Genomic DNA, 14,771 nt, shown 5'->3' with positions numbered 1-14,771 from the left:
AAACTGATACAAATATCTAGGATAATGCATACCTTTATTGAAATAGCATGTAAAAGGCACAAAACCTACATGCTTATTGTACAATAAAATGTTATCAACTATTTTGATATTGAAAATCCAGTAAAATTCCAAGTGCCCATTCCTACAGCTGAAGCATGGATTCTGTGGGAGTTGTATGCAGGCATTGCTCAATCAGACCCAGTGGGTTTTCAACTTTAGCTATTATATTTATATTTGTTTTTTTAAACAGGAACTTTTACATCTGGGTTTTATTACATTTTTATACTAGCAATTTAAAACTTATCCACAAAAGTTGAAATTTTTTTGGAAATAACTTGGGCCAGATTGAGGCCCTGAGAGCTTGCAGGTTGGAAGTGATTGCACATTAGCGTCATGAAAGCAGCGTTAATATGGGCTTGTATTCAAACCCATGCACTTGTTCTTCATGTAGATTATTCTTGTATGGGACAGGACTAAATCGCTGAATATGTGGAGTGTCTGGATCTGGGACATATGCTGCAAGCTACATGGAGCATACATTCTGCTCCCACCTCCTGGATGCACCTTCCCCACTAGTGACTGTTGTGGCATAATCTTACATGTAGAGTGAGGGGATGAAATAAGGACCTCATCTAAAGTCCAGTAAAACCAATAGGAGTCTTTCACTTTATTTCAATGGGTTTTCCATAAGGTCCTTTCCCCGGCTATTTTGTAAGTTAATTTTGTGAAGATGACTTACCATACCACTCATCAACCCATGCAAAAGCTTGTCGGTGACCAATCATTAATATATCTCTGACCACCTGTGAAATGAGAACAAAAAAGTTAAAAGTAGCATGTGACACAAAACATTATAGAAAAATAAACAGTAGTAATATCTAGGGGCATGTCTGGACTACATTCTAATTTCGAAAGAGGATTTGCAAATTCTCCGGGAATTTGCATATCTTCTTCCAATCGCTTTTTTGAAAACAGGTCTTTCAAAAATGAAAGTAGTCTGGATACGTTTTTTTTTGAAAAAAAAAACCCTTTTTTGAAAAACCACGTAAACCTCCTATTTTTAGGAAGAATTTTTTTTTAAAAAGGTTTTTTTTTGCGAAAAAAACCCGCTCCCAGACTACTTTCACTTTCAAAAGACCTGCTTTCAAAAAAGTGATCGAAAGAAGATATGCGTAAGAACATAAGAATGGCTATACTGGGTCAGACCAAAGGTCCATCTAGCCCAGTAGCCTGTCTGCCGACAGTGGCCAGCGCCAGGTGCCCTAAATGGGGTAGACCGAAGACAATGATCAAGCGATTTGTCTCGTGCCATCCATCTCCAGCCTCTGACAAACAGAGGACAGAGACACCATTTCTATCCCCTGGCTAATAGCCTTTTATGGACCTAACCTCCATGAAATTATCTAGCTTCTCTTTAAACTTTGTTATAGTTCTAGCCTTCACAGCCTCCTCTGGCAAGGAGTTCCACAGGTTGACTACACGCTGTGTGAAGAAGAACTTCCTTTTATTAGTTTTAAACCTGCTACTCATAAATTTCATTTGGTGTCCACTAGTTCTTCTATTATGGGAACTAATAAATAACTTTTCTTTATTCACCCTCTCCACACCACTCATGATTTTATATACCTCTATCATATCCCCCCTCAGTCTCCTCTTTTCTAAACTGAAAAGTCCCAGTCGCTTTAGCCTCTCTTCATATGGGACCCGTTCCAAACCCCTAATCATTTTAGTTGCCCTTTTCTGAACCCTTTCCAAGGCCAAAATATCTTTTTGGAGGTGAGGAGACCACATCTGTACACAGTATTTTCCAAAAAAAACCTCGCGCCCAGACTACTTCCACTTTCGAAAGACCCGCTTTCAAAAAAGTGATCGGAAGAAGATATGCAAATTACCACAGAATTTGCATATCCTCTTTCGAAATTAGAATGCAGTCTAGATGTGCCCATTGTCTCTTTCTAGGGTGGAAGGACATAAACAAGCAGAACTTTGAGATTCTACACTGATCTAGAGATATTCAGGAACTGTACAATGAATATATTAATCTGTGGGCAAGTAGACTGGAACTTCTTTCCCTTCCACATGAAAATGGAATCGGTTAGTTCTTTTCACCTATAAGAAATCCATCACCTTTCAAAATCCTACCAACGTCTGGATATTAAAATACCCGAAGACAATTTGATGATTGCGTCATTAACAAATTAATATTTGGACAAGCAGGGCCATTGACAGGGGAGGGCAAATGAGGCACTTGCTGTGGCAACAGACAGAACTCCGGGCCCTTTAAATTGCTGCTGGTGTGCCGTGCTATATAGTCTGAGTGGCTCCAAGGGGTGAGTAGGGGGCAGCCATGCTCAGGGCAGCATGGAGGACTGGCTGCCCTGGTCCTGCCCCTTCCACCCGAGACCCTGCCCCTTCAGGGAGCGCAGGGCCGCCCCCCCACATTGTCCTGGAGCCTGCCAGGCTGTTGGCTCCCCTGTGAACAAGAGGAATGGATAATTTCCCCACCACGTGAGAGAGCTGTAATATAACCTTGATGTTGTTATTTTGTGAAGGTTACTCATTTCTAATTATTGGGGTTTTTTAAATCTTTGATGAGAAATAAAATATACAAAACTTTGGCAGGAGTATATATAGAAAACCCTGTCCAAAAAGCATGAATCAAAACCTTTATGAAATATTCAGGCATTTTTCAGTAAAAAGGGACTGAATTCTAAGAGCTTAGAATAGGAGTAGTGTTCGCAACTGTGGCTTTGTTATCTCCGAACTCTATGTGCACTGATATAGCTGAGTTTTAGAAGAAGGAATCACATACAGTGAAAATGAACAATAATATACATTTAAGAGCTAAGCATGCCACACTCAGATGAATGGTGCAAAAAGCAACAGAAAATACAACTAGTGAAGTAAATCCAACTCAGCTGTCTGAAAACTGTCATTAAGTGATGGCTTAATATTTCACTAATGGCCCCATTCTGATCTCATTTACACTAGTTTCTTACTGGTGTAGCTCTGGTTACTTCAGAGGAAACACTTTTGATTTACATCGGTGAGTGGTTAGAATCAGATCCTAAATCTGAGAGTGGGCTGAGACTGCCAGGGTTTTTGTTCTTAGCATTATGAGATTGGCTGATTAGCATAATGAGAATTAATGAGCTTTTACTGCATCCAGATAGATAACCATTAAAGCCAATAGAACTGTCAAAATGAAGTAATTATTTGGCCTCACATTCTGCTCTCACTTTCAGTAAATTGGGAGTAACTATGCTCATCTCAATGGTGTAAAGTCAGAGAGAGGGAGGTCAGAGTCAGACCCCCTGCGGTTGTTTAATTATGGCACCATTACATGAACTGCTGTTAAAGCGCAATGCTGACTTTCAAAGCTTCAAGTAATGAAATATTTCAGTCTAGAAAGGTTGTCTTGCATTCATCTAACAGCTCAGAGTTGTCACGATAAAGCTGTTGTCACTGGCACAAATATTATTTTACCAGCAGTGCAGGTCTCTTGGGAAAGGATGTTGGATCACAGTACTGGAGACGTTATTGCTGGCTGTACTCAGAGATGGGTGAGTAACTAAGCATTGGATATGAACAATTTGAGCCTTTGGGAAGGCTGTATCCAGAGATGAATTTTACATCTGGGCTTCATCTCTTTAATTGACAGAAGAAAATCCCCAGAACCAATTGCTCTTAAATGTTAGGGAGGTTTGGAATCAGATCTAAACCTGAACTCCTTGGCTTACACCCATCTCTCATCCTACTCACAGAATCATAGAACATTGCTGAACTCCGCGCAAATCCAAACCAGCTGTGGGCCGCATGAATAGCCCTGGTCTAGACCATCCCTGATAGATGTCAATCTAACCTGCTCTTAAATATCTCCAGGATGGAGATTCCACAACCTCTCTAGGCAATTTATTCCAGTGTTTAACCACCCTGACAGGAAGTTTTTCCTAATGTCCAACCTAAACCTCCCTTGCTGCAGTTTAAGCCCATTGCTTCTTGTTCTATCCTCAGAGGCCAAGGAGAACAATTTTTCTCCCTTCTCCTTGTGATACCCCTTTAGAAAACTACTATTATGTCCCCTCTCAGTCGTCTCCTTTCCAAATTAAACAAGCCCAATTCCTTCATAGGTCATGTTCTCTAGACCTTTATTCATTCTTGTTGCTCTTCTTTGGACCTTTCTCCAAATCTTTCTTGAAATGTGGTGCCCAGAATTGGACTCAATATTCCAATTGAGGCCTGATCAGTGCAGAGTAGAGTGGAAGACTGACTTCTTGTGTCTTGCTCACAACACTCCTGTTAATGCATCCCAGAATCACATTTGCTTTTTTTGCAACAGCGTCACACTGTTGGCTCATATTTAGCTTGTGGTCCACTATGACCCCTAGATCCCTTTCTGCAGTACTCCTTTCTAGATAGTCACTTCCCATTCTATATACATACTTCCTAAGTGGAGTACTTTGCATTTGTCCTTATTAAACTTCATACTATTTACCTCAGACCATTTCTCCAGTTTGTCCAGATCATTTTGAATTATGACCCTATCCTCCAAAACAGTTGCAACCCCTCCCAGCTTGGTAGAATCTGCAAACTTAATAAGCGTACTCTCTATGCCAATGTCTAAATCGTTGATGAAGATATTGAACAGAACTGGTCCCAAAGCAGACCTCTGTAGAGCCCCATTTGTTATGCTTTTCCAGCAGGATTTTGAACCATTAATAACTACTCTCTGAAAATGGTTATCCAGCCAGTTATGTATCCACCTTATAGTAGCCCCATCTAAGTTGTATTTGTCTAGTTTATTGATAAGAAGATCATGTGAGACCGTATCAAATGCTTTACTAAAGTCTCAGTCTCAGCCCACTCTCAGATTTAGGATCTGATTCTAACCACGTACACTGCTTCTCCTTTTTCCACAAGACTTGTTATCCTATCAAAGAAAGCTATCAGATTGGTTTGACATGATTTGTTCTTTACAAATCCATGCTGGCTGTTACCTATCACCTATCTTCCAGGTGTTTGCAGATGAATTCCTTAATTACTTGCTCCATTAGCTTTCCTGGCACAGAAGTTAAACTGGCTGGTTTGTCGTTTCCTAGCTTGTTCTTATTTCCATGTGTGAGTCAGGATAATGGTCAAGTTCCACTTGTACTCTAGCCCTACTCCAATGCTGGATAATGGCATATAGCAATTCACTGACCTTATGTACAAATTGTTCTACTCTAGTTTGAAGTCCCCAGACTTCAAATTTCACAGTCACCAGTTTGTAGGAGCACATGATCGGTTGGTGTGTCTCTCTCCAGCCTTCTTTTAATAGGCCTCTCCCAGTCTTCTCTGACTTGAAATATTTAGGATCCTGCAAAGCAAGAAGAATCATGATTGAAGAACCTTGGTTGAAAAGTCCCCCATTTGCTTATGTGTCTGTTTAAAGGCACAATGGAACCATGCTAATAAACACTAAGTAAAAATAACACAATTTGCTTAAAAGAATGGCAGAATATAGTACAATATATGAGGCTATACACCAACTATTGTAAGTTTAAAGTAAATTTAATGGCAGCAGGGGAAACTATCATCCAATGTGGCTTTTAAAAAAATTACAAAAATCTTGTACGGGTTGAACCTTTCAAGACTGGCACTCTCTGGTCCAGCAACATCCAGCACTTTCTGGTTCCGCATGATTTTAGTTAGCCATGGATGTGGCCAAATTACCCTTTATGGAATTTTCATGCTGTCTCAGATGATCTCTAGTTCTGTATTAGTGGAGAAGAGTAATGTTATGATAAATTGAAGAGAACTGCTACAAGCAAGTTCTAAGAGTATCGTAGTCCTATATATGCAATCTATAATTTTAAAAGGCCAATGATCATCTTTGTTCAAGAGGAAGGGTGTGTCTAGACTACAGGGATTTTTTGAAAAAAAAGTGGCCTTTTTTCAAAAAATCTTTACCTACATCTAGACTGCCGCCACGTTCTGTCGACAGTAAATCGAAAGAATGCGGCAGTTTTGTCAACTGTGGAAGAATGCCTTTAACTCCATTAAAGTCAGCAGAATGACCCCAGGGATGAATTTGGCTCCACATCCCAGTTACCATAGTTTATCAAAGGGAACTTAACAATGACCATCTACATTGCTCAAATATCTAATCATGTTTTGCTCAAACCACAACAGTTATTAAGAGGTCATAAAAGGCATTTTGTTCTTTTGGAAAGTTAACTCTCACACAACTAGCTTGGTGATGAAGACTCTTCCTATTTGTCAGGGGAGGGATAGCTCAGTGGTTTGAGCATTAGCCTGCTTAAACCCAGGATTAGGAGTTCACGCCTTCAGGGGACCATTTAGGGATCTGGGGCAAATCTGTCAGGGATAGTACTTAGTCTTCCCCGTGAGAGCAGGGGCCTGGATTTGATGACCTCTCAGGTCCCTTCCAGGTCTATGAGATAGATTTAAGTCCACAAACAGCCCATGGATATCTACTGCTTTGCTCCTGGCTGATAATCCTTTTGACAGTGACCACATGGATGCTCACAGAGGGCCTCTTGGCTCTTTTTAATCATGCCCATCTGTTTAAAAGAGTAGTCATAAATTGGCTGCAGTGCTTCAAGCACAGGATCCAGGTGGTGATAGACCTGGACAGGCAATCTGCATAGTTAAAGGAATGCCAAACCTTTAATGAGAAATCCTTCCTTTAAGAAAACATTAACATACAGAGGTCACATGGGGCACTTCTATGAATGTGGGCTGGGAAAGGCAAAGACTGCATGGAGTATATTTCCATCATGGTACATTGAAAATAAACGGTCGCATCCTCAAGACATCAGTCCTTGATCAAGCAAGCTGGTCTTCAATTTAGCGGCGTTTTGCATGTCTGAGGACTCAGTAAGAACTAAGAATGTGGCCAAAGGAGCACCGCTTCAGTAAGAATAGGAAGAATTGTGAGGCTGAGTTTTTGTCAATGCCTTTGAAAGTTTGTCCCAGCGTTTGCTAACTTTGGTCTTACACCTGGGAAAGGTGCAAGTGCTTTACAAAGGAGAGACTCCATTTGTCCTCAGATGTTGTTCTATTGCTCCTATCACTGTAGTATCCAAGGGTCTGATTCCAAGTCCTTTGAAGTCAATAGAAATCTTTTTATTGAATTCAGTGAGCTTTGGCTCAGGCCACAAGTACTATCCCAGATGCTTTGAATCCATTTTCCCAAAAAGGCAGCTTTATTCTTGCAACTGGGTTGTTCATGTAAATATGAGGACCAGCTACTCCAACTACCTGATGGAGAGCAGAAATCAGGTAGCAGAAGAACCAAGTATTCTGATTTGCACTCACATCCATTCTGCAATCACAACTTGTGTCTGCAGAAAGGCAGCCTGTTTGAAAAGAATACCTCTTTGTATAAAAAGGAGGCCTCTGCTCAGAATTTTGCTAGGAAGGGAAGATCCAGATTACCTGCCTGAGCCCAGGTTACTTGCCTGGCCTCCTCAAATTTGAATGACATTGTGATTCATGAGCCAGATTGTAATGCCACTCACTCTGATGAAAGTGACAGGGCCAAATGTAAATGATGTTTTGATCCTGTGTGCCAGGTTACAATGTCACTTAACGTAGTTTAGCGAATATAACCTGCATCCATGTATAACACGCATCTGTGTATAACCCACGGCTTTTCTTTTTTGTGTAAAAGAACCCTTAGATTACCTGCAGACATGAATACCCTGCAGGTCATTCATCCACTCACCACATTCACCACACTGACGCCCAGGCCCTGCGCAGCCACAGCCAGGCACAACCCACCCTCCTCCGGGCGGGGGAACGGAGAGCACAGCACAGGCGCTCTGGCTGGCCTGCAGGAGGGGAGCCACACTCACCCCCAGGCCCCATGCAGCCACAGCAAGGCACAACCCACCCTCCTCCGGGCGGGGGAACGGAGAGCCCCCAGGTCCCGTGAGTAAAAATAAACATGTATATCCTGTGGACATGTATATCCTGCGTGTGTGTGTGTGTGTTTGTAAAAATGTGTATAACCTGCGGATTATATACGCTAATTTACGGTACTCAGAATTGGTCCAACCACCCATCTGTCATGCCAGGTGGGAAGGGGCTCTGCCGTTACATCAATCCACTTTGGTCAAAGGGGAGATCTGGCTCCTGGTCTAATAATTATAAAGGCAAGCTTACTAATATTAATTGCCCAAGATATCCAGAGAGCTAGCTGAGCAAAGATTAGCTCCACTGTCAGTTTGAATTACAAAAGATAACAATTGACCAGGAAAATGTCTTGCTGTTGGAATGCGCGGTCTTTAATAAATATTAAATTAAGCAGATACAAATTAACAATGTTCTTTTCAGTTCTTCAGGCAATCACTCCTGCCTGTACAACATTCTTCATAATTCACTCTCCTCAACTATAGACAATGGGCAAGATTTTCAAAAGCACTGAAGTGACCCGGGGGCCTAACTTCCATTTTCAAATGAACCAAAATTGATTTTCAAAAGTCCCATCAATTTGCAAAAAGATTTAGGCTCCTAAGTGACTTAGGCACTTTAGAAAACAGGCAGTTAGGTATTTTAGAAAACTATATCCCTGGTGACTAATACAGGGAAGGTTGTGATGAACTACAGATCTTTAGCATCTCTGCTTCAGGTGCTTTTACAGTAAATGTTTTCACTATTCTAACTTACCTTTCAGTTTTCCAAGATATGTACACTTCTTATTCAGAAAAATCTGGAATTTATCTGAGTATTTCTTTGGCACTACAGAGAACCTTTTTTCCAAATGTGATTAGAAATTGATTTAAAACACCCCTTGAAAGGACAATCATTACACCCTTGGGTCTTTGTATTTTGTATCCTAATGTAAATCAAGTACAGAGGCAGCAATATTTTTGCTTTGTTAGCACTTGATACCTAAAGTGCTGTTTTTAGAGCACTTTGTACTTGGCAACACAATGTACTGCAAACAGAGCGATTTGTGCCTTTCCCCAGCAAAATGATTTTGTCAGATGAGTATGCCTCATAAATTATATCTGACAAGCATTGAGAAAGGTGGGGAAAGATTTTCTAAACCATCCATATACTTTTGTTGATGAGTGTTCCAGAATGGAACAAACTGAGGCACTGAATTCTGAATGTTACGTTTGACCTAAGGTTAAATGGTTAAATGACTTCAGTGTTTAAGGGAAGCAGGCTCATACAAAGGCTTTGTTGTGTTGAAGAGTACACTGTGCAGTTTTTGGACTAAAGAATACTTTTGCTATTCATAAAAAATAACTCCCAGATTTCAGTGGAAGTTCTTCTCAAAAGCCATATTATTACAAAGCTTATACTCATCCTTAACTTGCAAAACTGTCGTGGCCTGATCAACCCAATAAAACATGTACACAGCTAAATTAGATATGAGAGGGTAAGGTTAGGAATATGAGCAGACAAAATTTTAAGGTCACCATTCTAAGCCCTCTGAAGGCAGCTGAGTAGCGCTGATATAATAGAGCAGGCCTTAAAACATTGTCTGTCCTCTTATATTCTTAACCCACAGGTCTCAATGCAAGAGTAAAATGACTTATCAGCAACAGCTCAGGGGAGGGGTCACAGGCTAATTCAGTTAAATCTAATCAAGACACTTCTCTGAAATTAAGTTCTTATACTGGCTGTCAGGAAGACATCAGATTTATTTTAGGTTTTGCTATTAACCTACAAGCCTTTATATGTCATCTTATCCCAGGAATTTGCCAGTGCACCAATCCTGACCTGCATCACCCCTTGCTAGGCCTTCCAGGCTCTGTACTAGAAACACTTCTCCTAATCTAGTTTTGGGTCTTTCTCAGGGTACATCTAGATTGCAGGCTTCTTTCAGAAGAAGCTTTTTGGGAAGAGATCTTCTGAAAAAACTTCTTCCGAATGAGAGCGTCCACACTGCCAAAGTGCATTGAAAAAGCAATCTGCTTTTTCGAAAGATAGCGTCCACACTGAATGGATGCTGTCTCGCATTTAAGCTGTGATTACTATGGACGGAGTGGCCACCAGGGCACCAGTGTTTTTTCCTCTTTCCCCTTCTTTTGAAAAAACTCTCTCTTTAGCATCCACACACGCCTTTTTTCCCCGAAAGAGCTCTTTCAGAAAAGGCGTTCTTCCTCATAGATTGAGGTTTACCAATGTTGGAAAAACCCCTGCGTTCTTTTGATTTTCTTTCAAAAGAACGCAATAGCAGTGTGGACATGAGTGAAGATTTTTTGGAAAAACAGTTGTTTTTCCAAAAAAACCTACTGCAGTATAGATGCACCCTTTGTGTGGTTATTTTGTAATGTGAAAAAATATTCCTATTGGGTCCCAGAATGAGCACATGAATCTCACACCCTCTGTGATGAACTAGGGTCTTGTCTCCATAAGTGAAAAGGCAGCGGGCCCACAATGCACTTTCTTACCCTTCTGCAAATGGCTTTTTGGATGCCTCAAGGCACACCTTCTTTCTGGTGTGTGGATTCTGTTCCTTGAACTCCCTACCAGAGAATATTCTGCCAACAGATATTTGACACGCAGTTAATTTTTTTTTACTCCTAAGTGAAAGATCATTTTGTTTGATGATGTATTTCAGAATTAATTCTTTGTGAATTTGTTTTGAACTGTGTGACTTGGCATGATGACTTGGCATGACCTCACCAGCTGTGATGGGGGAGCTCTGGATTTCAGACTGCACCTATGGTGGGTGTGTCAATGATTGCAAATTGATATTCCATTTTTATTTGAAGTTTATAACAATAATTTCCCTGAGCCTGCTAGATAAATACTGCATTACACCAAGTATCAAGACAATTCTGTCAGAAGGCAAATACACTTTTTTTAAAACGTAATAACAACACCCATGGTTCTGCGGCTCAAACCATTTCTGTCTATAACTATCTATGGCCAACCGGGAAAGTTGACTGGAATAACTATTCCAGGGTAGCCCTTTTGGTATTGTTATAAAAGTTATTTTAGTCCAGAATTATCATTCTATTCTAGAATAATCACTTCACTCACAAAGTAAAGTCACTTGTATTCAGGAATAGATTCTCCACAGGAGGACTATTCAGCTACGTCTGCACTGCAGTTATTTTGGAATGAGCTATTCTGGAATAGTTATTCCGAAATAGCTTATTTCGACATAGCACATCTACACTGCAGGGAAGCCTCAAGATTAGTCCGAGGCAGGCTTTCCTAACGTAGATGTGCTATCTTGATTTAGAGACCCAAGAGGAATAACTTAGAATGGCCCTGGTGAGGGGCTACTTCAGAATAGTGGAAGTGGAGTGTTTACACGTGCCTTATTTCAAAATAGATATTTCAGAACAGGCGTTATTCTTCATATGATGTCGGAATAAGACGTCCGTTATTTCAAAGTTATTTTGAAATAACAGAATTGCTGTTATGTAGAGACTCTCACATAGTTATTTTGGAACAATGGCCGTTATTCCAAAATAACTTTGCTGTGTAGACAAACACTTCCAGAATAGCTGTTCCAAGGTGCTCCCTAGTAAATCTGGAGTAAATCCATTTGAGATACTCAGTTGCTCTGGACATAGGTGTAACTGGAAACAGAACGGAAACATTTGGTCTTTCGTTGCTCTAAGTCTGAGCGAAGGCTTTGCTATGCCTCATGAAATGTATCTAGAGACTCTTAGTTGAACAGTTTGCCTGATAGAGAAAAGTATTTGTTTTCTTCAACTATGACACTTTAAAAAGCTGAGATGACAAAAAATGATTGATAGAAATGGGAATGGCCCTAAAGTCAGATCCAACGGCCACCATCAGACAACCACATAGCTGTGGCATACATGGAGGAAATGGCAATTCAGCCAGGCGTTCTGTGAGCTGCTCAGCTGGTGTGAGTAACTAAAGGGAGATTTTCACTTGGTTCCCCATAAACTAAGCTAAATTACTCTACCAGGAATTTAACACGCATTCACTATGGGAGCTGAAGCAGCTGTATTATTTCAAATGTCATCATTCTTTGGACCTGGATGTAATGGGGGTTTAGTTATTCCAAAAGCACCTGGACGGTAACTAGCTGGACCCATTAAAGCACAGCTGTGTTACACTAAACAGAAACTGAAGGAGAACTGTGGCAACTGCATGACATCTTTCTCTCATTGGAGGTAATTTAAAAAAGCTTATTCCCTCTCCCCCAACCTCAGCCACTTTGCTATAAACAGGAAATGAAATATCATTAATTTGAGAACTTATATATGGTGGCAAAGAACATTTTGCATAAAAGTTCATAGCTATGGTAAATGTTTTGTTTATGTGAATGGCTCACTTGAGGCTCTCATTCTTGAGCAGTAGCTCAAGTCCTCTCAGTTCAAAAATTCAGATACATGTATAATTTATGCCTCATACACAAACACATAAGGGAATACACAATGCTGGGGTATAGTTGGCATGAGGTGGGAATGGTCACATGAACTCAAAAGTGAATTCTAGAGAACCTCCAGTGCTAGTGCTAAACCCCCCCCTAAAACAACCTTTACACACATCTTCTAATGCTGTATTCTGCATCACATACAGATTTGTATGTGCGCACGCACATGCACACACACGCACACACACACACACACTCAGCACGTTGTGAAGTTACAGACCAGCCACTAAATTTGGATTTGGAGCCAAACTTCCTCACAGCTGAGCCTGCTGTATTAACATATGCTTTAGTTTTCTTTAGTTGCAGCTTTCATTATTCCATTACAGCACTGGAAATTGGAGAAACTATTTCTTTACTATTTTCATGCAGCACTGAATCTACCTGTAATATGTCAGTTTTTATCAGACTGTTTGTATAGGTGGATTCCTGTCCTGGTGTGATCAAGAGAAAATTGAACGAACAACGTATTTTTTCTTATTAATATTTGTAAATCAAGCTGTTTATTTTTAGCTCTCAGGCATTCCGCTTTCCTTCACCCCTATTTATGTAAACTCACTGTATCAATATCATAAATATTTCAGAGACCTTGGCATGCAAAGCCTACAATTTGATTCTGACCTTTCTTTTGGTTTCTGTTTATGAATCAACTCATGGACTATAGGCCAGATTTTCTCCTGGTGTAACTGCACACAGCTGCACTAATTTTAGCATAGTTCAGAAAAGGTGGAATTATTTGTTTTACACAAGCATTTCTATTTCTATTAATATTAATATTGCAGTTGTGCCTAGCAGCTGCAATGAGAAATCAGGAGTCCAACTAGGCTAGGTGCTGTACAAACAAAACAGGCATTCCCTGCCTGTAACGGGGTGGTACCACCTACAAGTCTGGCCAAGTGCCTGTACTGCCTCTGTTCTTCAGCCTTTCAGCTACTTAACCCTTCAGCCGAGCGACACTGTGTGAAATTCTACCCTCTTCCGGGGTACACGTTTAACGGGACCATTTCGGTGCCCTCTGTTCAGTTTCTCAGTTTAATCCCCCTATCCATTCCCCACTCTGATCAAGAGTGGTGCCTTCAGGGCTTCTCCTCCTCGAGACAACTACCTCACCCTTGCCTTAGGGCCTTATCTCAGGCTCAACATAGTCCACAGAGAGCTCTGGGTGGCGCTGCTGCTCCCTCAGTCAGCCAGTCAAACCCAGTCTTCAGTCCCTCAGGTCTTCAGAGACACTGAACTGACTCTGGTCCTGCAGCTTCTTATAGGCCTTCCTGGCTCCGATTGGCTGTTTTCTCAGCAGTCACTGTACACATAGGACAACTTCTCTATGGCCCTTTTCTGGCCTCAGGGCCTGGTCTGCCCTGTCACACTGCCTCACAGAGCTCATAGTCTCAAAGAGGTATTTTATTCTAATATACTTTTATGGTTCTATTAGTTAAGTTAAAGAGGTTGTATTTTCCCTTGCATGGCACATCACATAGGCTATGTCTAGACTGCAAGCCTCTTTCGAAAGAGGCTCTTTCGAAAGATACTTTCGAAAGAGCCTCTTTCGAAAGAGAGCGTCTAGACTGCACGTTGAACTTTCGAAAAAGCGGCTTGCTTTTTCGAAAGAAAGCATCCAGTGAAATGAGGTTTACCGCCATCGAAAGAAAAGCCGCGTTCTTTCGATTTAATTTCGAAAGAACGCGGCTTGAGTCTGGACGCAGGTGAGGTTTTTTCGAAAAAAGGCTACTTTTTTCGAAAAAAACCCTGAGTCTGGACACAGCCATAGAGATTTTCATATAAACAATAGGGCCAAAGCTACAAAAGTCAGGTCATTCATGCACACAATCTCCCCCTGAAGTCATGCTGCACACTTCGGCTTTTGCTGTAACAAAACATGGGAGACGTCTTTTGTGAAAACGGGACAAAGATTCAAGGGGCGGGGGGGAGGGGAGGAGAAGGAAGAGTGTAATTCCTCTTCTTCCCAGGCAACAAATATAACAAATTGAAGAGCCAAAGATGTAGTTTCCCAGGGGCCACACTCGTACATGCTGAAGAGATGTTATCATTTCAGCCAGGGAGTGAAGATCACAGAATGCCTACCAACGATTGTTCGGGATAATCTTGAGTGTTCTCTTGGCCAGAGCCATCTAAATGACCTTAATTCATTTAAGAGTGAAGGTCTCATCCTTCAATGTTAGCAAAAAAAAGCACGTAACTATTGAATCGTAAAATGATTTTATTAACAATGTCTGATTAGGAGAGCAGCTCATTTTTACAGACAGAGATGTGGATTTGGATAAAAAAAATTTGTAGCTGCTCCAGGCTCTATTGATTAGCACTAGCAGAGGTTGTGGCCCTTTAAAAGGAAGATTTGTTTTTATTGCTGTGAAGCACCCATGCATTTTGG

General features: G+C 40.9%; 1 protein-coding gene across 1 annotated transcript in view; it reads right to left on the bottom strand.

The window, feature by feature from the left end:
• The window catches only part of PITPNC1 (phosphatidylinositol transfer protein cytoplasmic 1), a 252,454-nt gene that overhangs the window by 18,573 nt on the left and 219,110 nt on the right, over positions 1 to 14,771 (bottom strand). The window contains exons 7-8 of the mRNA XM_089772023.1: positions 5,201 to 5,356; positions 740 to 803 (exon numbers count right to left, since the gene is read on the bottom strand). Coding sequence (XP_089628149.1) covers positions 740 to 803; positions 5,201 to 5,356 — 220 coding nt within the window. The remainder of the gene's footprint in view (positions 1 to 739; positions 804 to 5,200; positions 5,357 to 14,771) is intronic.

Source organism: Pelodiscus sinensis, chromosome 20 (assembly GCF_052426305.1).
Source record: "Pelodiscus sinensis isolate ZL-2025 chromosome 20, ASM5242630v1, whole genome shotgun sequence".
Lineage (NCBI taxonomy): Eukaryota > Metazoa > Chordata > Testudines > Trionychidae > Pelodiscus > Pelodiscus sinensis.
This window is presented reverse-complemented; position numbering and strand designations above follow the sequence as displayed.